Source organism: Empidonax traillii, unplaced genomic scaffold (assembly GCF_003031625.1).
Source record: "Empidonax traillii isolate 1590-97213 ecotype Southwest subspecies unplaced genomic scaffold, ASM303162v1 scaffold374:size1477467, whole genome shotgun sequence".
Classification (NCBI taxonomy): domain Eukaryota; kingdom Metazoa; phylum Chordata; class Aves; order Passeriformes; family Tyrannidae; genus Empidonax; species Empidonax traillii.
This window is the reverse complement of record NW_020955567.1, coordinates 960,366-985,296: the sequence shown is the minus strand read 5'-3', so window position 1 is coordinate 985,296 and position 24,931 is coordinate 960,366. Positions and strand designations below refer to the sequence as shown.

At 38.3% G+C, this 24,931-nt stretch overlaps 1 protein-coding gene across 1 annotated transcript in view; it reads right to left on the bottom strand.

Moving 5' to 3' along the window:
• The window catches only part of NELL2 (neural EGFL like 2), a 144,333-nt gene that overhangs the window by 91,455 nt on the left and 27,947 nt on the right, over positions 1 to 24,931 (bottom strand). The window contains exons 4-9 of the mRNA XM_027892909.1: positions 21,256 to 21,429; positions 21,051 to 21,147; positions 19,200 to 19,272; positions 18,937 to 19,019; positions 17,779 to 17,907; positions 16,433 to 16,535 (exon numbers count right to left, since the gene is read on the bottom strand). Coding sequence (XP_027748710.1) covers positions 16,433 to 16,535; positions 17,779 to 17,907; positions 18,937 to 19,019; positions 19,200 to 19,272; positions 21,051 to 21,147; positions 21,256 to 21,429 — 659 coding nt within the window. The remainder of the gene's footprint in view (positions 1 to 16,432; positions 16,536 to 17,778; positions 17,908 to 18,936; positions 19,020 to 19,199; positions 19,273 to 21,050; positions 21,148 to 21,255; positions 21,430 to 24,931) is intronic.

Sequence of the window (24,931 nt, the reverse complement as noted above, 5' to 3'; positions counted from 1 at the left end):
AGCTGCGCTACTGTTACTGTGCTCCACAGAGACTTCAAACAGAGTGGCAGAGGGGAAATAATACATTTTATTCATTGGGATTTGCCACAAAAAAAAGAGAGTGTACCAATTATACATAATTTTAACAGACACATTTTTGCACATAACTACTGAGATGGTGGCTTTCTCTGGCTCTGCAGACACAGATCATATGAGCATGCTCAGTAAAAGGCAAGTGCCTCTGAATGGCAGTATCTACAGAGATTTTGAGTTTCATTTGACAGTACTAAGAAACAACCTATGCAAACCACAAAACTACACTTTTCACCACAATACAGTAAAACTGGCATTTATTAGGGTGAAAATAACTTGGAAGCAATGTTTCCATGCTCTCTAGGCACAAAGGTTCCAAAAACCTTCTGCTCCAAACTTTTCAGCTACTTCCAACAGTCATGAAAGTTTTTGACCAATAGCTTGCCATGTACCCACAGACTACACCCATATATGAGTGACTATCAGCAACCCTACATATGCTTCCACTCTCCATCAGACTCTCCTTGGCCCAGAACCAACTCCACAGATATTTTAGCTAGAAATTCTGCACTGTGACTTTGCTGCACACCTCTCCCTGGTGAAGGCACAACATCCTGTAAACTGGCATCCATTTCACTGTATTTACCTTCCTCTCAAATCTAAGTGCTTTCACTAGTCCTACAAATGGCAGCCCCTCATTAACTTGGTTATTGCAGCAATCCTAGGCCTTCTTTGTGCAGGTCAGTCTAATGTGTTTAGAAGTTCCCAGGAGTGGAGAACCACATGTATTGCTGTTATTAGATCTCAGTTCTTTCAGAGCACCAGTATCTAGCTCTGTACAGGAACTGACAGGGTTTCATGCTCCCAGTACTTCTCCCATCCAGTTTTGTTCCCACATAAGGAATCTGCCCCACTTCCATCCCTCTTCTGATACCCATCATCTTCCTCCCTCACTTCAGCCACACTGACAGGATGAGTTGGCATAATTAAAAGCATTCAGAACTACATTTAATATTCTTAAGCTAAGTCCTTAGCATTAGTTCAGCATAAGGTTTCTAACACAAAGAGCAAGATAAAAACAGTTTTTGAAATTTTGATTTGTCAGTCATGCAAATTGGCTTTCCAAATTTGTTATATACTCACTCTAAACATTCATTATCAAATAACATTTAATCAACAACTAGCTTTAAAAAATCAGGTATTATTGATAGTTTTGGACATTTTCAAAAGACAACTTTAAATAGAAACCTATTACATCTAACATCATGCCCCTGTTTTTCAAGGCTGATAAAAGTTACTATTATCCATTGTGCATTTCCAAACAATACAATACTTCATGTCTACAGTCAGTTCAGCATTTGAAATAATTAAAAATTTAAAAGTAGCTGAAGCAGATGTTCACAGATTCTGCTTTGTCAGAGCTAATTTCTCCCAAGTGCATCTGTTGATGCTTCAACTAGTTATGGCAAAACAGTAAGGCCGAGTTCATAGCAACTGTTAATGTGACTATTCCTTTTTATTTGGAAACCAGAAATCCTTAGAGTTACTGATAATTAAAAAAAAAATATATATCTGTTAAAACACCTATTGTCTTTAGGAGGATCTTTCCAGACACTAGACAAACTTGTCTAATGTACGCCCTGTGCTACCAGGTGTGTTTTTCTATATGGGGCTGCAGTTTATGCTAGTGTCTAGGAAACCTGTAATACTTGCATCTTACTGATACATTAACAAACTCACTTTTTTCCTTTTCCATTGTACAGAAATCATATATTTTTCCACTACCTTTATACAGAAACCAAGAATCAGAAAGTACAATTAAAAAAAAGATTTAATTTTTAATTACTCTGCATAGGGCAGTGCATAACTGCAATTTAAATAACACAGAAAAGAAACGGGAACATCTTTAGATATGACTCATTTCATTACTAATAATGTCAGAAATGACTGGAATGGATTCAATAGCAATCAGACAAAATACTTAATGAATGATATGAAACCCATTCCCGTGAAACCTATTCTCAGGGACTTTTATTTTCCTCAAATTCTTTAAAACTCAAGAGAAAAATAGCAGTTTGCATTGACAAATTCTTCAGTTTGTTATCAATATAGTATCAGCAAAGGTTTTCATTAGCTGCAGAGATATAATATGGATATTCAGTAGATTTATATAGTAACAAAGGATTTATGGTGATCAACCTTAACAGATAAGACATTTGGGCAAGAAAAAGTACTATCTTTTCTGTGGAATAATCTGGCTTGTTAGAAAGAACTTTATTGGGGTTAAGAATATGAATCCAGCTCCCATTGCCAGTGATCTGGCCTCCCCATGCCTCAAAACATGAGGAATACTGTGGTATTTCCATGAGAAACATGAGGAACAAATAACCATAATGCTAGAAATGTTCTTTGAAGATAACATTACTATCATAGAATCATAGAATCATAGAATCATAGAATCATAGAATAGATTGTTTTGGAAAAGACCTCCAAGATCATCAAGTCCAACCCCTGATCCAACTCCAATTACTATATCATGGCACTAAGGGCCACATCCAATCTCTGCTTAAAAACCTCCAGGGATGGTGAATCCACCACCTCTCTGGGTAGGCTGTTCCAATGCCTGATTATATTGAACTATGCCTGATCATATTGAACTATATCAGAAAGTCAAATTAGCTTCTCCTTCCCCATCCCTCTAAATTCTGTTGTTCTAAGAGCTAAAACAACGGATGTAAAATATCTTGAAAAAAATTAAAAAGGAAAATGTTTCCCTCAGATCTTGAGTAAGTACCAGTAAACCATTTCCTGCAGACACAGTCCTGAATCAGAAGCCAAGACATAGCCCACTGTGCCAACAGTCCCAAATCAAAGCTCATGAACACTTGGGCAGAAGTGCACAGTCACACCTGAGAGAAAAGCCTGACAGAACAATGAATCACTATTTTAGCTTCCCCTTACTCCTCCCACATCTTTGGCTCTATATTCAGTGTCTAGCTCTTCTCTGACACCCTAAATTGTCAAATCCTGCAGAAGAGAGGACAATTTTTTGTGTGTGCAATAACTAGTTCAATGCATCTTCATAGCAGCAGGGCTGTAAAGTTACCTTAATGCAAGTAATTAATAGCAATAACAAACACACTTCTTTAAATGCATTTTCTCAATGCCTCTACCTATTTCCAAGTCAACCATGGTTTCCTAAGAGCTGCACTCTAAAAGGCAGCATCCCATCTGTTTTTGCAGCATGACCTTCACAGTTTGTGGGGAGAAAGGAAAGGGCTATCATTCTCCAAGGGAGAGAACATCTTTTGTTCAAAAAAACCCCATTTTATTTCAAAAAACTACTTTAGGATTTTATTTAACAAACCTTGAGATCTGTCCACATATTTTTAGAAAATTTTAGACTTCAAAACATGGAATTTTAATGAAAAGAACAAAGGACAGGGCTCTTGCTGTCTACATTCAATTGACAGCAAAAGGAAGAATGATTGGGACTTGCTTTAAAAAGCACTGGTAAACAGCTTCCAGGATGGTGAAAGACTGTATACACAAGCTAATTTTCAGAGTACAGCAGAAGCCAAGGTGGGCTCACACTGTAAGAATCAACCTATTCCTTCCATTGAGTTTTCATGGGGCTTAAGATGTCACACTGGAAACAGAAGCAAAGGTGCAAAACTGATACCATAAAAATAATAAAATCATAGAATATCCTGAGTTGGAAGGGACCCACAAGGATCACTGAAGTTCATCTCCTGGCCCTGTACCAGGACAACCACAAGAGTCACACCATGTGCCTGAGAGCATTGTCCAAATGCTTTGTGAACTCGAAGGGTTAGAACATGGCAGCGGAGTGCATGTTTCAAAACATTTGCCTGTGTGAGTTCCAGAATTTCAAGCAGTCCTCATATTCCCACCTTCACAACCACAACACTTGGCCATGACAGAATCATAGAATATGCTGAGTTGGAAGGGACCCACAAGGATCATTAAGTCCAACCCTTATGTCTGCTCAGGACCAACCTCAAGTCACACCATGTGCCTGAGAGTACCACCCAAACACTTCCTGAACGCCGGTAGGCTTGGTGGTGTGACTGCTTTCCTGGGGAACCTGTTCCCATGCCCAGTCACCTGTTGGGTGAAGAACTTTTCCTTATATCTAACCTAAACCTCCACCAACACAGCTTCATGCCATTCCCATGGGTCCTGTCCCTCGTTAACCAGAGAAGAGATCAGTGCTTGTCTCTCCACTTTCCCCCATGAGGAAACTGTAGACTGTGATGAGATCTCCCCCCAGTCTTCTCCAGACTGACCAGCCAAATGATCTCAGCCACTTCTCATACAGCTTCCCCTCTAGGACTTTCACCAACTTCGTATTCCTTCTTTGGACTCCCTCTAATAGCTTAATATCTTTCTTATATTGTGGTGCCCAAAACTGCACACAATATTCAAAGTGAGGCCGCACCAGCTCACAGCAGAGCAGGACAATCCCCTCCCTCCACCAGCTGGTGATGCTTTGCCTGATGTCCCACAGGGCACAGTTGGCCCTTCTGGCTGCCAGGGCACTGCTGACTCATTTTTGTCTTGATGTTGATCAGGACCAGCAGGCCCCTTTCCATAGCACTGCTCTGCAGCATTTTGTTCCCCAGTGTGTATGTACATCCAGGGCTCTCCCATTACAGGTGCAGAACCCAGCACAGTTTTTCTTGAACTTCATATGGTTGGTGCTTGTCAAGCCCTCTGAGGTCTCTGCAGGGCTCCTCTGAGTCAGCAGCTCCTCACAATTTAGCACCATTGGCAAACTTACTCAGTATCACTTCCAGTCCATCATACAAGTCATTTATGAAGATGTGGAAGAGCATAGGGCCTAGGATGGAGCCCTGCAGAACCTCACTAGTGACAGGTCACCAGTCTGATGTTACCCCATTCACTGTTACCCTCTGCATCCGACCCACAAGCCAAGTGCTCATCCACCACATGATGTGTTTATCCAGCTCTGTGCTGCACAGTTTGTCCAGAAGGATCCTGTAAGAGACAGTATCAAAAGCCTCATTGAAATCCAAAAAGACAACACCGACTGGCTTCCTTCGGATCAGCTAGGTGGGTTACCTTGTCATAAAAGGAAATCAGGTTTGATAAGCAGGACTTTCCTCTCATGAAGCCGTGCTGGCTGTGACCAATGACTGTATTGTTTTTCAAGTGGTTTTCAATACCTCCCAGAATAATCTTGTTCATAACTTTATCTGTCACTAAAGTGAGATTGACAGACCTGTACTTTCTGGGGTCCTCCTTACTGCACTTCCTGACAACTGGGACAATGTTAGCCTATTTCCAGCCTGCTGGGACGTCCCTGTATTCCTCTTCAAAATCATCAAGAGAGGTCTTGCAATGGCATTAGCCAGCAATTTGAGGATTCTCAGATTAATCTCATCAGGTGCCATTGACTTACAGGGATTCTGCCAGAGCAGCAGGTCAGCCAGGAGTTTATCATTCTCACAGTCATGGTCCTCCAGTTCAGGACCCTGGCACCCTCCTAGCCCATCATTAGTGTTGAAGAGAGAGGCAAAGAAAGCGTTAAACACCTCTGCCTTGTCTCTGGCCCTGTTTGTGAGGTGACCATCCTCATCATGTAACAGGCCAATGTTATTTCTGCACCACATTTTGCTATTAACGTGTTTTAAAAATTCTTTTTATTGTCCCCCACATTTCTGGCCAGCTTGAACTACAATTGAGCTTTGGCTGCACAAATTTTTTCTGTACAGGGGTGAGCAGCACCTCTTTATTTCTTCCATGTCACTCAACCTTGCTTCCACTGGGCATACACCTTCTTTTTTTGCCTTAGCTCCAAAAAAAAAAAAAAAAAAGCCAACCTTATTCCATAATTTTGGAATTGCCTGCTCCTATGGTCCGAGGAGGTGGTGTTTAAAAATGGTGACCAGCACTGAGGGACCCAGGGATTTCCCAAGGAAGTGATAACTTTATTTATTTATATGTCTATTTTAATTTTACATTTTTAAAATCTGATTTATTCTAAAGTTTTTTCACAGCAACTCACCCATACAATAGTGCAAAATTAGTTAAATGAAAATTTGTGGTTACACTGTAGTACCCATTCAATACATACAGAGTCACAGAACACCATGGACAAAATTTAAGCATTCTGAACTGATATGCTACTACTATTAAGAAGCCTGTCTGAGAAACTTCACAACAACCACATGCAAGATTGTTATCTCTTCTATGCAATACTCAGCTTTGATTTCTCATTTAGAGGCCTTGAGGATCTATAAGGTTTCTAGATACAGCATGATAAAAATACCTAAAAAAAACCAACTCCCTCTTTACAAGACTGTAAAATTTGCCTAGAGAGAAATACTGCACTTCAGTGACTATGAATATAACCTAAAGAGACAAGTTAAGGAAATAATACCTGAATTTACACGTCTTGTCAAAGTAATGGATGAGGGGGGGAAAAAAAGTCTTATAATTGAAACCAGGTGTGTTCTGTCCTAATTTATAACATCAAAAATGATGTTACTGTAATACCATTCTAACACTAATATATAAAAGTATACACTGTTCATAAGAAATTAGCAAGCTAAAAAATTGTTGTTCTTCAGCACAATAGCTTATGACAATGCAAAAAAGAAAATCCAATAATATGTTCAAATTTTATTCATGGGCTAGGAAAAAAAAATTAGATGACAGATACTGTTAAAGAATTTTAACCAAATGCCACCAATTAAATATAAAATGAAATCTGGGAAACCAGTCAAAATTATACTTAAAAATAATTTAAAGCAAAAAGAGGAGAATCAGAATTTTAATTTACAATCAGAAAATTACACAAATAATTTTAACAAGTAGGAAGAGAAAAAATACTAGTCAGCTACCCTGTACAGAAAGGTTTAGGATGGTCAACATCCCTCCCAAACAGTTGGATGGAGCTTTCTTCTTAGTGGAAACTGGTACCAAATAAAAACCCACAAAAAGACAAAAAAAGAAGTATCAGTAAAAACATTCTCTATTTTGGCAAAGAGGCAGAACAGTGATACAGAAATATCACAGATAGAGTCCTGTGCTTGGTACAGTGACAAAAGCAAATAGCAGAAACTTTTCCAAAAAGATGATTGTAATGACGTTTTTGAAGGCAACAGATGAGGAAATCAGGATAAAGGTCTGTTACACCATATCTGCCAAAATTTCAGTTTTAAAGTTGTGTCTCACATGGGACAAAGTGGTCATTATTTAAAGCCGAATATATTTTATGAACTGACAGATGTAGGAACTGTGATCAATAACAGCCTGGAGGTCTACACATCACACATTAGATATCTGCAAGCAATGGCTAAGAGAAGTAAACCAAGCTGTTAACTTCTGCAGTCCAAAAGACTGGTTTAAATCACTGTCTTCACAAAAAGAAAAATAAAGGATAACAGCATACATCATTTTATATTAATCTCGTTGAATCAGCTTCACTCATATTTTACCATCCCTTCCTTGGGAAATAAGATCACATTATTGACAGTTTTGTGGTGGAGTTTCTTCCAGTAGTTTATTTATTGAGTTTCAGCCTTCACAGCCTTCCTATTTTTTCATTTCACATGACATAGGCGCTGTCAGAAAACTGTATGTGTGCCTTCTTTTACAGTCCCATATCTCCTACCAGTGTCTGCCCCAGCCCAGAGTTCCACCCAGACAATCCTTGTCAATGTGGCAATCCTGTTAATAATCTTGAATAAGAGTATGTTGAGTACTGCACAGGCCAGCAATCTCATCTGGTTGGTTTGGTTTTGATATATTAGTCTATCCAGCTCCATTAGTACTCTCTGCTTCCAAGTTGTTACTTTTCTGTGACCTTGTCCAAAATCTGCAGTTTTTGTGGTTTTCAGTGAAGGCAAATTTCTTTTCAGAACTAATGCACATTGAAGATGACTTCTACCGATACTACAGATATTTCCAAGATCTGCAGAATAAAAGCTCCAGGCAAAACCTAGAACATCAGCCAGAAGCTGCTGATTTGGTAATGTGCTCCTGGTTATTGGACAAAAAAACCCCAACTCCTCAAAAAAATAAAATGAACAAAAGCCAACCCCATGTTCCAATGATTCAGGTACAGTGAAATGAGCACATCATTGGTGAGAACAAACATGTTGAAATCAATACATAGCAATGTGAATGCTCACATATCCTAGATGATTTCTGTAATCATAAATAGAACCAGAATTTCTTTCATTATCGTTTCATAGCTACCTAAGTAAATTCTGATGAAATCAGTATTGCTAAAGTCAGGGTAGTGACTTAGGAAAAACTGGAATATTGCCAATCTGTCACCTCCCAGCTGCCTGACAGCCAATATATTCATATCAAGCATATGTTAATGTTTTATTTGCACTGGAAATAAACTAAAATAATAATGTGCTGCAAGTATTTTACATTTTATGAACTCCCTATTAAGAACATAATGAAAGGAATGGAAATTATCTCTTTTCTCAGACAATCTTGACAAAATAGGTTATAAGGAGAGCAGAGCAAAATTTGGCCTACAGCAAAATTCTCATGTAAAAAAATATTTTTAATTCTCTATCAAAAAAATTACCAGTATTATTTTTCCAGTTTCTTCTGTAGTGCAGACTGCTACATATTCAGTGTAATATATTTTAATGAATAAGGATTTTCTTAAACATACTTTATTTTAGTATTCATTCCTCAGGAAGACTAAAATTAGATGATTTTACCATTAACTGGAATTGTCCTCATGTACTGATACATTTCTTCCAGATCTAGAGCCTTCTAGCAGAGTTCCATAATGCATGGAGTCCAGAAAAGCTAAAAAGCCACTCACCTAGGAGGGAGCGGCACTTTGATGCATGAAGAGACTGAGACAGGCACAGGCACTGACACCCCCAGATCTCCTTTGCTAACAAGAAACAACGAAATTCAAAGGACATAGGGATGGAAGAAAGGAAACATAGGAACAAAATATTCTGAAAATTATTCCGTGAATTACTGAGAATTATTGTAAGCTGTACTTCAATACACCATAAGCTGTATTTTAATTTACACAAAACAACAGACATACAGGGTGTGAGTTTCCTGCTCAGAGGAGAATTTCAAAGGAATTGCTAGTAAAAATTGCTAGTGTTTCTCTCCTGATGGGGAATACTGCCCAGCTTTCAAAGAGCAAAGGCCACTCGAGACTACAAGCTTGGCAGCAAAAATCCACTGACAATTCTGTCATTGGCTATGTAACAGATATAACCCAAATATTGCTATGGTGTAAGATTAGTGGGAAAATTTTTATTGCTTTACAATGAAAAATATATGAGAGACTGAGCACCTTGGGTCAAGAGTGAGACTGGTCCTGACTACGAAAGCCAAGGAGAGTCCTTCCAGTGTCTTCAGCCTTGAGTCCAGCACAGCAAAGGCCCCAAAACATTCTTAGAGTATCTGAGATTCCTGAGATGATACACATCCCAGAGAAGCGAAGGCTCTGAGACCTTCCCAATGTTGCAAACTCCTGATGGATGGGAAGGAAGAGCATGCTGTTCTCAGTGGTGCCCAGTTTAAGGACAAGAGGCAATGGGCCCAAATTAAAACACATAAAAATCTGGACACAAGAAAACACTGGGAGGGTGACCAAGAATTGGCACAGGTTGCCCAGGGAGGTTGTGGAGTCTCCATCTGTGTAGATATTCAAAAGTCATCTGGCCACGGTCCTGGGCAGCCTGTTCTAGGTTGCCATGCTTGAGCAGGAAGGTTGGCCCTGGAGACCTCCAAAGGGCCCTCCCAAATCCAACCCTTCAGCAAGACTCTGAGATTGTAGGAACTATGCTGAATTCACAAGTGACACATAAATCAATTATGTTTTTCTACTATAGCTTTGTAAATCTAAAATAGCTCCACTGATTTTGTTGACCTACATGAGTTCAAGGACGTTTTTCCCCTTTAAAAAATATTTCACATGAAAAAACTATTTGTGTCCTATTTCTAAATGAATATAAATACTGAATTTCTTTTGAAGTCAAAAGAATTGCTGAAGTAATAAAATGGTTTAAATGGTCAGTAGAGTAAAATGTAATTCATCTCAGTAGTACAAGTGGGTATATAATGCTTTTTATCTGTCATTCCAACATAATACTATCATTATATGTGATGCAAAAGCCTGAGAAATAAGGTTGATGTGAATAATTTCAGCACTGAAAATCCAGAAAGTAGAGGCTGAACAGACACTATTCTGCTAAATACTAAATAACTTTCAGAAGTTTTGCATGCTGACTACAGGAGGTTATAATAAATAACACAGCTCTAGGGAACAATCCAGTGCTGGCTATATTCCAGATATTTTTTAGTACTATTCTGAAGTAGGCTAATTTATCTGACTTTAGATATTAAAAAAACCCCTTCAATACAATGGAATTTATACACTTTTGCTATTTACACTTGTGTTCTTTAAAAAGACACATATAAATCTTTATAATCAACTAATTTTTTGCATTAGCCAGAATGTTGCTTCTCCTTTATATTCTAAAGTGTGCATTTTTTATAAAAGCTATGATAAAATACTAATCATTGCTTCACTGCTAAAAATGGTCTCTTCTTCCTCCAGTACTAATGCCTGCTTTGTCACCCTGAGCCTGCTGGCTGCCCATAGCCCTCAGACTTGTGTGGTGTTCCCAGTCAGCATGCTGGAGCTGCTCTTTGGTTTCCCTTCCTCTGATTTACTGCAAGGATAAGATGACCTATGCAGTCAGTGCTCACTAATCCTGCCATTCCATCATTTCTATGAGCTGCAGCCTCTTCTTTGTGCCACACTGAATGCAGGAGAAGTTCACCAAGAGCTGGAGAAGCAAGGCAGGGGCTGGCATCCCACTCTGCTACTGATGGACATCACTGAAGGCAAGAGGGTGGCAATTTTGTGAGAAGGCGAAACTTGGTGAGAAACTGTGCTGGCTTTGGCTGGGGTAGAGCTAATGTTTTTCTCAATGACCAGTATAGGGCTGTGTTTTGGATTTGCGCTGAACACAGGGTTGATAATACGGAGATGCTTTTGTTCTTGCTCAGCAGAGCTTACAAAGAGCCAAAGCCTTTTCTGCTTCTCACATCTGCCAAGCTGGCAAGAAAATTGGAGGTGCATGGGAGGTTGCAGGTGAGGCCACCCAAAGTGACCAGAGGGATATTTCATACCGTATGCCATCATGCTTAGTATATACAGTTGCAGGAAGAAGAAGGGAGCGGGGGGATGTTCAGAGAGACAGCATTTGTCTTCCAAAGCAACTGTTTGGTGTGATGGTACCCTGCTCTCCTGGGAATGGCTGAACACCTGCCTGCCAACGGTAAGCAGTGAATTCGTTCTTTGTTTTGCTTTACTTGTGTGTGAAGCTTTTGCTTTCCATATTAATCTGTCTTTCAACCCATGAGTTTCCTGGCTTTTACCCTTCCAATTCTTTCTGGCCTTAATGATGGGGGAGTGAGCGAGTGGCTGCAGGGTGCTTGGTTACTGGCTGGGGTTAAACCACAACAGCAGCATAGGTTTAAGTCCACAATGCTTCAGTTCACCCAGATAGATTATGATTTTCAGTTTAAGCTTAATCAATATTCCTTAAGTTTCTAGATAAAAATTTTGCACTGTTGCTGATGGCCAATTGCTGCACAAAGGAGAAGCACATGGGTTTTCACAGCTCCTTCTCACTGTGTCAGTAGGCTGCAAGTGCTGGAGCTTGCAGAAAAGCATCTAGCTTTTGGGGAAAAATAGTGTGTCGTGAAGAGCAAGAGGGGAAATCCCTTTAATTTTAAACATGAAGTTAAAAGTTTCTGTAAGTTAGCACAACAGGTCGCTGCATCAGGAAACCTACATGTTATAAGAGCTACAATGTCCATATTTATGTTTTAATTATTTTGTTCAAAAATTCTTCCCAAGTTATATAACCCGTTTACACACTCTCTCTCCACGGCTGCTAGCAACAGAATTGTGAGCTGATCCAGTACAAGCCTGTGCTTCACACAGTTGCTTAAAATACTTGCGTTAGAGTGCAAATTTGGCTAAAATGTACCAGAAACTCATCAAATGTCCTGTTTCTGAAAAAAACCAGGTGCATGAAAAAATCACAGCCTGCAGATTTAAACATAATCACTCGGAGTTTAACCTCTACTGGAATCTGTTGGGATAGATTTAAATAGTTTGGGATTAGGTCTAGAAGTATCTGCAGTGTCACTGGGAGGAAGACAGTGATGAGAAAACAGCAATTTATCCCTGGAGATCAGTCTTTGGTGGTGGGAATTACTGCACCAGATACTGGTACAAATATCACTTCTGGCCTTAAAAAAAAATGAAAATCAGCTAGTCTTTAATAAAACACTACCTCCATTTAAAAAAACAGTGCAGATAGCACATAGCTATTGGAAGTGATGCCTCAGTGTTTATACACCAACTAATAAAAACATTACTATAAATAAGATTTGCTGACCAAGCACCAATTGTCTCAGCTACTAAGACATTGGCAGTTCTTCCAAAATTCACTTAAAATAAATAAACCTGTCCTTGTACTTCTTAAACCAAGTCTATGGTCTAAAGCAATATTTATAGGGTCAGTAGTAGAGCTTAATCTCTTCACAATTCGTATCAGTGCCTATCACCATTTGTCTCTGCAGAGGAGAAAAGAATTTAATAATCTTTCACACATACTTTCTCAGAAAGGTTTACAATTGTATTGAGTACAGGGAAGAAAGCAGTCCCTGCCTTCTGACTACAAAGAGTTCTCCACAGGAAGGTCCCACTGAACTAAGATACATGCTTTGGCAGCTGGAGTGACTTTTGCATTGCATAGCTTGTCTTCAGCTGAAACATATATCCAACACACTGGCCCATTTATCTGCCCTGGAAAATTGCTGCGCTTCTTTTAGCCCATTACAGCTAATAGAAAACACAGTGATAATTTGCATGCATTGCCATTCCTTATGCTACCAGCATCGACCTTCACACAAGGCAAAACAGTACAAATTGTCTGAATGTCCTTAAACAAAGTATGGAGTTAGGGGAGAAAGGTCAGGGTTCAGTTTGTTGTTTGTTTTGTGGGGTTTTTTTCCTTTTGGCTCACAAGAAGAACCAAAGTCAAAGCAATATTGGTTAAAAAATAAAAAAATCTAAACCATTCCTTACTAAGTGTTCTTCCCTGAACTAAACATTTAAGAAAATAAAGAAGAGTCAGTTGTACTGAAATTTCCAAAGTGTTGAAAACATCATCAAACAAGATATAAAAAAGTAGTTACTGTCCAAAACGTAAGTGCTGGGCTGAAGTTCGATTCCCAAGACTCGGCAGGATGGTAAAATCTCTTAGCATAACTGCTTAATGACAGAACGAGGCTTTAAAATGCATCACTTTATATTTCTATCTGACACACCTGATATACATCGCAGTAACTGATGTAAACACTAATCTCACAACTTTATCTGTTTAAAACTTCAGTATCTCATATAATCACCTGGGCTTCCTATACAATCTGTGGAAGGAGATGTCCACATCTGAACGGCAACTCATCCCATCCCTTCCAGTCCCTCTCAGCACCAAGTGCCCCCTGGAGGTGCCAATCTCTTTCACTGGCTATCAAGAAAGCCAAACTGGTGATGTCCACAAACAGTAAGTTATACACAACAGGCAAATGAAACAGTAAATGACAGGAGGCTTGAAAATGCTTTGTTACAGCCTGTAACTCGCCTTACAGTCTGAGTGTTAGCACATGTTATGGCGCAATTTTGCCCTGTACCAGCCAAAATGCTCTCAAGCAGTGCCAGGTATGGCTGTGGAGACAGCCCTGATCAGAGGCCATTCCCAGTCAGCCATCTGGATGCAGATAATCTGTTGGGGGGGAAGGGGAAGAGAGTTTAGCCATGCAGATTGGAGCCACAAGTGCCACTCAGTCACAGAGCCACAGAACTGTGTCTGTGCTATTTTACTTACTAGTGTAAATGAAGTCGCTTCAGATTATATTACCAAATTCTGGATGCCTAAAGCCAAGCAGAATGACCTCATCCTTGATCACTTGGGGGTTAATAAATAATTAATTAAATAATTAAATAAATGCCATTAAAAAACCAGAAAACCTACTTGCTGACCACTGTAAAAGCCTGAAGTGCTGTACTCTTAACTCTGCCTGAAGTGCTGTACTCTTAACTCTGCCAGCTATCATTAGGTCAGACCTTGTTTTTTTGATTTTTGATGACTTTGTTCAAACACCAGCAGAAGAAAGGAATAATTGAGAAAGGAAGCACTTAGCTCTGGCAGAGTGAGACATGGCCACAAGGCTGGAAGAGCTGCCATTGCCTGGGCACTTCTACTTACAAATAGAGGCATCAAATAGAGGCTTGAATGCCACACATCTCACATCCCTGAATTACCAGTGCCCTGAATCATCTAATATGCATGGAAATTCTGTGTAGCTGGTTTAAAAAACCAAAATTACTTACACAACAGTTTGGCAGAAACAACCCAAAGCAAGAGCCAAGTTCACCAAGCACACTGACCTCAATCAGCTCAAACTCTGAGCTGAAGACACCATGAGGACAGAATACAGCTGATACATATATATGAACTCAGAGACAACTCAGCATTTCCACCAAGCTGGCCTGAAGAATAAATCAGAGTCCTACATCTCCATTACCTCTAACTTCCACTCTTTAACTACCTTGTCAATGGGACTCCAATTTTCATTCTCCACCCTTGGTCACAGGAATTTAGCCACTTCAAAACTTGTTTGATCTGTTTTAAAAGTCACTTTAAATAACCTAGATGAAATAAGGAACAATTTTCCAAAATTAATTTTTACTTATATTTTCTGATCTAATTATTTTTCTAGTAGTTTGTCAAGAGAGTAATATGTGTGCATGTTAGTTATAAATTGAATTCTGCATTGGCATCAAACTCACAACACTGAAAGATACAGCACTTTTGATAATATTAAGAATATCAAACAGGAAATATCAAAGTAAACTTCACAGTGTGCAGTACCAGAACTGTATCTTAATTTGAAGAAGTATCAATGCTGTATGACAAGGTCAGTGTCCATATGCTCATTCACATTTTTTCACTCTTGTCAAGACTCCCAATAAAAACAACTTTGGAAGACACATCATATGATGTGAGTGCTTCCCCATTAACATCCCAACTCAATTCACAGGCAGTACATTAGGAAAACATAATTCAGAGGACTTGGTTTTCAAATTCTGCCAACACAGTCAGAGATTCAAATAGCATCAAATAGAGGCTTGAATGCCACATATCTCACATCCCTGAATTACCAGTTCCCTGAGTCATCTAATATGCACAGAAATTCTGTGTAGCTGGTTAAAAAAAGTATTTGAATTCTCATTTCCTCTTAATTAGAATTAATCTACTTGAGTAAGTTAATTAGATTTCATGAAATGGAATGGTTTGTGTAACTTCTAACACAATTAAATATTAATAAACTCCTGTGGGAGCTAGATCAATGGAGTACAAAACGTCTTCCTGAATTTTATCTTACAACATGTCATTTTACCCAGTTATGTATTTCTCTATACTCTGTAAGAAATTTTTTATGCAGTAGAAGAGTGATGAAACCCCACAGAAGAATCTCAATATTTGCAGAATAAAGAAGTGTGTGCATCTCATGCTAAGTTTCGATAGTCGATTCTATTACAGTCTATAATAACTAACCATGGCATACAGAATACATGTAATCAACCTGAACTATTACATGTAGCCCATCTAAGTAGTGATTAAACCAAAATTGTCCTTCTCTGGCCCTATTTACAGCAAAACCAAAATGTTACAAAACCAAACAGTAATCATATATCCTAAACGACAATATTAAATAACTTTTATTTATTTTCCTGTATAATTCTTTTATGACCTTTTAGTGAAAGAACATTTCTAGGTCTCTAGTTTTTGCTAGTCTCTTGGGTCTAGATGAATTTTCTCTACCTTTAATTACAGAAGAAGAATCATAAATCTGAACCTCCATTTCTAGGACTACAATATAAGGTTGGAAGTACACTCTTCTTGCGATAAAGGTATGTTAGACACTGATCAAAACAAACAACAGGCAATTTTTCTTGAATTTTTAGCAGTTTAGTACAAGAGATAGACAATGGAAGACAAATGCAGAAACTTTTTAATTAGCTTCTTTTTCCTTTAAAATGTTGATTAAAAATACCTATGCTTAAAAAAAAATGCAACTAAAATGAAACAAAATATCCCCAAATGAAAACTTAAAATCTTCTGGGTATCAGTTTCCCAGAATACTTCAGAGAAGTCTAAGTTCCCCAATTCTTCAACCCAAATATTTAATTCCCTGACCAGTTCGTTCACTGACATATTTACAGAGAGATTCATGTTCTGTAAGATTGCAAATATTCATTAAAAGAAAGCACAACAGTAAAACTTACATTGACATTCCTTGCAGCACTTGCCATCCACATAGGCCAGGGCAGAATTAAGGGGACAGTCAGCAAGGGGGCAAATCAAAGGCTCGCACTGCACCGTACCGTTCTAGAAGAATGAAAGGTGCTTAACTGGTGGTTATATTTAGCAATAACAGAGATGTTCTCAACTTGAAAAATCTATTTTTAAATGCAGTGAATTCTCTAACAACACTGAAAAAGACATTTTAACACAAATCTTTTAATAACTAAATGAACAGAAACTATACTTTCGAATGTCACACATACAATCTTTTAGACATGAATCAAATATTCTTTGAGACCATAACGATCCATTTTTTTTTAGAGGCAAATCTATTTGGAGACAAAACATTCAGTTTTTTTGTTGACTGGCAGACAGATTACTGTGAAATAACAATTGCACAAAATAATACTCTGCCTTCTGAATTTTATGTATGAGACAAAACATTTCTAAAAAGGTAATAATACTATAGCTGCATTTAATACTAAATTCAAAGAATTTTAAATATTTATCAGCCAGAACTGATACCCTAAAATAACAAAAGTAAAATAATATTAATAAAATATTAATAAAATAATATTAATAAAATTAATATCCCTTTAGAAATATAAAGATAAAAAAATACTAAGCTTAAAGAGACCCATTTAGCAAATTATAGATGGAAACAAATCAATCTAAGGTGCAATACAGACAACAACAGCCTTTTCTCTGATTTCTTATGGCCTTTGTATTAGGCGTTTAATGAGTTCAAAGGAAGTGAATGAGTTTTACATGAATGGACAATAACACAGATGCCATGGTTTGGTACCTGAAGGGATACTTGCAATCACTTCTGAAGTTGTGATACCTTTGGGAATCTTCCATCCACCAAATCTTTTTCATTTGTAATATAACAGAGCTTACATATGACCCTGACATTTTACTCTTTATTGCTTGAGATATAACCAAAGGCAACCAGACACAAGGGATCTATTAAATAATTCACTAGGAAAAAGACTGGTTGATAGTGACAGAAAGCAGAGAATTAATTATCCAGAGAAACCAGTTGCAACTCAGTGCATGGGAATAACATGATAGCTAAGTATATTGCATAGCATCTGCATATGGTGATGCATATGGTGCAGGACATTAAATACAGGACATACACATACTAGCACTCCTGAAACCGTAGGGAAATACATTAATACTATTCCTTAGATTTAGATCAAGTATTAAAGCTCTTTGTTGTTACTACCAAGCATACATCTGGAAGTTCTCATTATTTGCTTCAATAAAACTAATCAGAGGAAACACTGGAGTTCCTGACTCTCCACTCAAACTGTAGCCATACCATGCAAGTGCAGTTCTTACAGCCATCTGTCCAGGATTCAAACTCTCTGTAAGTCGTGCCTTTCATTGTGCATGTCCTTTCACAGTAGCACTGATCCAACTTGTTCATCCTCTGTTCAGCTTGAGACAACTGTATAGTTCACAAAAAAAGTTTTTAATTTGTAAGTGGTTTTCACATTAGTAAAAACACAACTCAAACTATCCCCCTTATCATCAAGTATGCAGATGAGAGAATATATGTAGGGAAATGCAGTCAAAGACACTAGAACAGATATTGTTAAATATGATTAAACCATCAGTCATTCAGAGATGGAAATTAAGAAGTAAGACACAATGCACTTCATCTTTCTCATCATCATCACATCAGGGCTGTCATGAAACAAGTAGGTCAAGGTGAATACATCCCCCTTATTTCTCACCTTTGTATGTGTGAACTGATCTTGCTCTACATTAAGTCCTTGCAGACAGTAGGTTAACAGTAGAAGACCAAAATCTGAGTTGAGTGGCCAAATTGCAAGTAAAGCTCATAACCAACATGTTAGCAGTTGTTTCTGCACTTCAGCCAAAGTGTTTTTAACATTTGTGTATTGAATCAGCCAGGTAATCAGCATTTCTGCTGATATCTAAAGAACTTACCTTTAAAATCAGAAGACTAGTCTATTTTCAGTGGCAGACATGAATGGTTTTGGATTTTACAGAAAAGAAAAAAGAAAGTCCTGCTTTGGATTCTTAATTCCTTGCCTTGCATATATTTTGTATGAACATGCCTTTGGAATCTCAGGTCTAGAAAAGTCCTGGAGTCTTGCTGCGATAAACACTATAAACACAGTTACCTATTTCATCCTAGGTTTATTGATTTATTAGCTAAGTAGAGTTTGGATATCTTTGAGCCCTTTTCTTGCTCAGGGACTTAGGTACCGTTTACTATTAAAATACACAGTTCCATAAAAATATTAAAACACAAGAAAATTCTCTGATCTGGGAATCTGTATGTAGAGACACCAGGCACGGTTTTATAAAGATATAAACATACCATGCAGGGATGTTTTACACACACCCATGTGCACATCCCCATATAAGCATGAAAAATCTACTAAGACAGCAATTTAGGACTGATAGTCCTCATTTCTCCCATGACTTGAGTCCTAGTAAACATTACCTTAGCAGATGTTTTGGCTAAAATGTCTTGCAGTTCCATAATTTTCTGCACAAGTCCATGGAAGTCATTACAAGTTGGGCATGCTAGAATAATAAAATATGTGTTTTAATAAAAAGACAAACAAACGTATTCACAATAGGTTCAATCATGTCAAAGTTGGCAACCAATAAACTTAAAAATCAAGGGTTTAAGAAATCTTATAGGACAGAAAGAAGGCACAAAACACACCTTTCATTTTATGATATAAGAATAAATAGACTTACTGCGATTAAGGTCTGGGCATTGAGAAATAAATCCTTGAGGCATGACAAGTAATTGCACATCTTGCATTATGCCCTATGTGTAAGTGGAGAGGAAAAAAAAAAGACACATTATTTTTACCTGTCAAAATTATGTTTCCCATTCACCATGTAAATCATTAAAGTCCACATAGAAAAGCTACCTGATAAAGACAACACTTATGAATAAAAAGCTTCTTGCCTGGGTCCAATTCAGTGATAGAAGAATAAACAGAAACTAAAATAGATAGATGTACAGATATACTGAATAATTTTTAAAGACATGAGATTAAATGTCAAGATATAATTATGTGGCAAGAGTTTGGTGGTTTTGAATTCACTGTTATTTTTAGTTAGACACTGCAGAAAAGCTTGAAAATGACCTTTAAAAGTAATTCAGAAACAGTTGCAGTTACTTTGAAACACATTTTTAAATATAATGCAATTTTTTTACTACACTATAACTCTTAAACAGATTTGAAGATTAAAGAAACAAGAGTCAGGAAAAATACATTCATGTCAACCCTTAAGGATTTTGTGCCGGTTTTGGCTGGAGTAAGTAATTTTCTTCACAGTAGCTTGTATGAGCCTGTGTTTGGGATTCATGCTGGAAACTGTTGATAACACAGGGATGTTTTTAGCTATTGCTGAGCAGAACTTACACAACAAGGCCTTTTCTGCTTCTCGTACCCACTCGAGGAGGTTAGAAGTGCAAAAGAAGCTGGGAGAGACGCAGTTGGGACAGCTGACCCCACCTGACCAAAAAAGGGGTCATATCCCAGATGATATGGTGTCACATGCAGCATTTAAAGCTGGGGCTAGAAGAAGGAAGCAGGGGACATTCAGAATGATAGGTGTTTGTCTTCCCAAGTAACCGTTAGATGTGATGGAGCCCTGCTTTCCTGGGGATGGCTGAACATCTGCCTGTCCCTGGGAAGTGGTGAATCCCTTGTTTGAGTTTGCTTGTGTTTGTAGCTTTGATTTACCTATTACACTCTATCTCAAACTAAAAGTTTTCTAACTTTTATGCTTCTGATTCTCTTCCCCACCTCCAGGGTAGGGAGTGAGTAAGAGACTAGGTGGTGCCAGTTGGGGTTAAACTACAACAGATTTTGATGGGTATCCTTCCATAAAGCTTGCAGAATGCTGAGAAACTACGTCTGCTACACAGCTGCAGAGTTGCATGTTGGCAAGAACTTACAGAAATTTTAGCATGAAATTCAACTATGTTATGTAGAAAAGGATGGTTTCACCAGAAGAATAGATCCTGTGCTTGAAGGTAGAATTTACGTGCATGCTTAGTCATTAAGAAATAATTAGTAGCCAGCTTGCTGCTCTTCAATAGCAAAGGTCAAAGAGCAATTTGAAAGTGAGCCAAGAACTGTGCTATGATTATGGAAGCACAAACTGGTTGAGGTTGGAAGGCATCTCCTGAGATCATCTACTCCAACTCCACTGCTCAAGCAGGATCAGCCACAGCCATGTTGCCCAGGAGTGTTTCTAATGGGCTTTTGAATATCTCCACAGTAGCCTTACTCTGACCAACCTCATCGTAGAACTGGATATTTATGTTCAGATGGAATTTCAGGTGTTTCAGTTTCTACCTATTGCTTCCTGGCCTTTCAGCGGACACTACCAAGAAGAGTCTGGATCCCTCCACTGCTCCCAAATTCAGGCATTCATACACATTAATAAGATTCTCTCTGATACCTCCTGAACCTTCTCTTCTCCAGGCTAAACAATCCCACCTGTCTCAGCCTCACATCATATGAAAGACGCTTCAATCCCTTAACCGTTATATTTAAGTTCACTCCTTTCCTTTCAGGGAATGCGTACCTTAAAATAACCATGCGCAATATTCCTCTGTCCCAGCCAAAAGGTTGTACCCAAAGGCAAGTCCATGAAAGGCTTCTCCACAACTCTTTCATAAATTCTGAAAAGGAAAGGAAAAATATAGCCCCAAGATGTTACCACTGAATTTACTAAGAGATGGAATATTCCAAGTGTGACAAATTCTTATAAAACAACATTCTTTACTTACTTATTGCAGTCCACATGTAAAATCAAGTGAGAGGCACTGATTGCTAAGGAAAGTCTGTGCCATTTATCATCTGCCAAAATGTATGGGAATACTTCTGTGTGGGAGCGATGACTGCCTGAACGATAATGCAACCTGATTTCATTTCGATGACCGCTGCTTTCCAGCTCCAGGTACCTGTATCATAAATGCATCATCATGTCATGGACCATTTTTATCAGCATAGCAACATTTTACATAAGTCATCTTCTCATCATCATGTAGGAACTATTTAAAAGAGGGAGAAAAATAAGCAAGGAGATACAAAGACAAAAGTAGACCCTTTTCAGATTTCCACTGCATCTTTCTTCTCAATGACAAATAACAGCAGGTTACAACTTTCATGTAAATACATAAGATTTCAAGCCAAATATTTTTTTCTTCTAGCAACACTCTTTTCCATAATGTGATCTGATTGGAAGTATTATGCGATTTATGAATAGTTGCCCTATATCCTGAAAGCACAGTAAGGATATTCTGAAGGCATAAATGCATAAAAGACAACCCTAAGTTTTGCAGTAGGGATATCATTAGTAATTACCAATCAAGGAAGTAAGGACTGAGATTGAACACTGCTTTGTTTGCTTTCATGTGTACTGTTACAATTCCTTTTATTTTTTTGTAATAAAATTTCTTCAAAGAAATATAAAATCAATAAATGCTAACTCTTCAGAAAAATTTATATATGTGTACATATTTGCTTTGTTAAATAAGTATGTATATTTGTGGGGTGGGTGTGTGTATACATACAAGTATATATGTATGCAGATATATATGTAAATACATATATATATATGGTAAAAACCCAGCAGCGCAGCTGTGCCAAAGTAAGTGTGCCCTACACAAGACTTGCAGATTGCAAATTCAAGCTTTGATGGTGAAATTTCAGCAGCTTAATTTTAAAGGCACTCATTAACAAACTCAGTTCTTAGATGGGCTGGTCTCTTGCATGTCAGAACTTTTCTGGGAAAAAGCTTGACAAACCATTTGTCTTTTAAAGTAGTAAGTTTCTCATTTTAAAATTCCCCCAAGAAAATACTTTTTACACAGGAAAGGAAAAACAAAATGGAGTTTCTCTAAAAATCATACACAACATACAGTTAAAAAGCAAGGAAAATAATGTATGTGGTGAGATACACAACAACTGAGAGAACGGACAATTCATTTTTGTCTGTTTTTGCAGTTACATCTGCAATCAGGCATGATGGTGGCTTGTAATCTGAATGCACATGTTCCAGGGTGATGTCATTTACTTTAATAGGCTACCTATATCAAGGAACAGAGAAGACAATGAGTACAATTTTGAGGAGTGAAGTTGAGACCAAATCAAAACTATCTTGTACAATCATTATCCCTTAGGAAGAGAGGCTGGGCTCACTGCACAGCTCTCCTTCCTTTAGGGTGTTTCATGGTGAAACATGCCTGGCAACAGCACAAAAACAACTTGTCTTTTGCAAATCCACCAAAGGACAATTTCTTCTCCATCCTTAGTATTTACAAAGCAGTTAACTAGCTTCAGATATAAATTTTATAATCTGAGACAATTTACCTTCTCATGGCCCAAAATGAATTTTTACATTGGCAAGAAGTGGAAACTAACAGAAGGCCAGGCTGGAAAAAAAATGGGCAATAGTGGCAGGACATCAGTCAACTTAATAATCTCCTTCATAACTCAAGCTTCAAGGACAAAAACAAGGTCACTCCCAACCTAACAGAGAAGGGGAATATTATAGAACTGGACTCCTCCAGCGACTTCTAAGTGTCTCCATCCAGTCACAGACACAAACTGGAAAATGAAAGGCATGGATATGCTGAAAAAGGTCTCCTGGTAGAACCAACAGCTTTCTACTCCTTTGAAGTCAATGACAGAACTGATGCTGGCACACAGAGATGCTGGTAGGCAGGGAACAAACTACACCTGTAGACACACAGTCAGAACAGAATGTATAAATCAAACCCTTGTGTTGCCCCTTACGCATATAATAAATGAAACATGACTTTGCCAATAAAAAGAAGACATTGCCATACAAATTCCACAAAATAAAAACTGCTGAGAGAGGATGCTGACAATTGATGATGCTGTATTAAGCAAGGAAATCTGCCTACATAAAGCTGTGCAAAAACTGTGGACACTTGGGGTTTTTGCTTTAATGGTGATTAATGCACTGTTTTGATATTCACAGACAATCTCTTGTTCTTCCATTTGGTAAACTAACATATACAACTCCCTTCTAAAGGAGAAGATATGCATCAAAGTGAAAAGGAAAATAATAGCCATTAGAAGAATTAGTAGGAGAATAATTTATGGTTTATTAATAATCTGTAGAGGCAGCAACAAAACATAATGAGAAAAGCAAATGGAATGATAGCCAGAACAATATTGCTTTCAGCTTCAGCTAATGCCATAATGCTGAAACACAGGGAAGTGAAAGTGAATAATTTCCACCTATTTTTTTACAAAATACTGTGCTTGCTATTCCACTTTTCTACATCTATTTAACTGCCTGGACTTATATGGCTCTGTCTCAGTCTCATGAGCTTCAGGAGATGGGACAAGCCTCAGCACTGACAAACTCATTATGGGTGAAAATGCGAAGTTTGCCCACAGTGAGGCTTCTTGTTCCATCTGTGAGGCTGTAACACTTAGGTGCATGCTTTTCCAAAAGTTTTGAAGAGTCTTTGAGAAAGTATCGTAAGGACTGACAAACATAGCTGGATTTTAAGAATTCATTTCTGGTGACAAAAATACTCTACACTTCTCTGGATACAACACTCTACATGCTCAGGATTACTAATCATTTGAGAGAGAAAAGAGAGTGATTTCAGTTTCTAAATGACTTACTCCCAAAGAAAACAATAACTGCATTGTACTGCAGTCTTCTCCTAGCCAAGAATTTCATTACTGAAAAGCTTCAGGGGAACCTTATCAGCTGAGTCACTGGTTCCTTCTCCACACCAGCCCAGCATAGTCCACTCATCAGAGGGAGAGCAGCAGCCAAAGATGTCCCATTACAAATGTCACTGATGCTTCTTCCAGCAAGCTCCAAGTTGCTCTTCTATGCTGCAGAAGGCAAACAGCTCTTGGAGTGAAAAATAAACCCCAGTGAGAAACACAATAGCAGAACCTGCTCCCCACTTTCTAATGCCCGTAAGATCTGCGGTTGTTTAATCAATACCAGGCTACTTGATTTTAGCCTGCTAAAACCCACACATAGCTTGGGTTAAACTGATTTAACTTTGCAGGGAGATCATACGTGCTTAGGTGTTACTATGCTTGACTTGCGGAGAAGAAAACGCCAACCTGGAAAGAAAGGTTGTTACATCTCTGTAGATCGCTCTATGCACGCACAATCACTGATTGCAAAGGCAGCAGTCAAGGCCACCACTGCAGATCAGCTGCTCTGCTTGGAAACCAGCCAGACAGCGATCCCTTACGTAGTAAGGATAAGCCTGTCTTTGTAAGAGGAAGAAATTTGTTTCAAATGCCCCAGAGGAATTTGAGACAGAAAACAGTGATGTGTTCTCTGCTGCTCAGCACTGATCTATTGTAACTGCATAAGAGTTGGGAGTCAGTAGATCTGCTCAACTGTCAACAGATCAGCTCTAATGAACATCCCGGCAAAGGGCACATGATCACAAC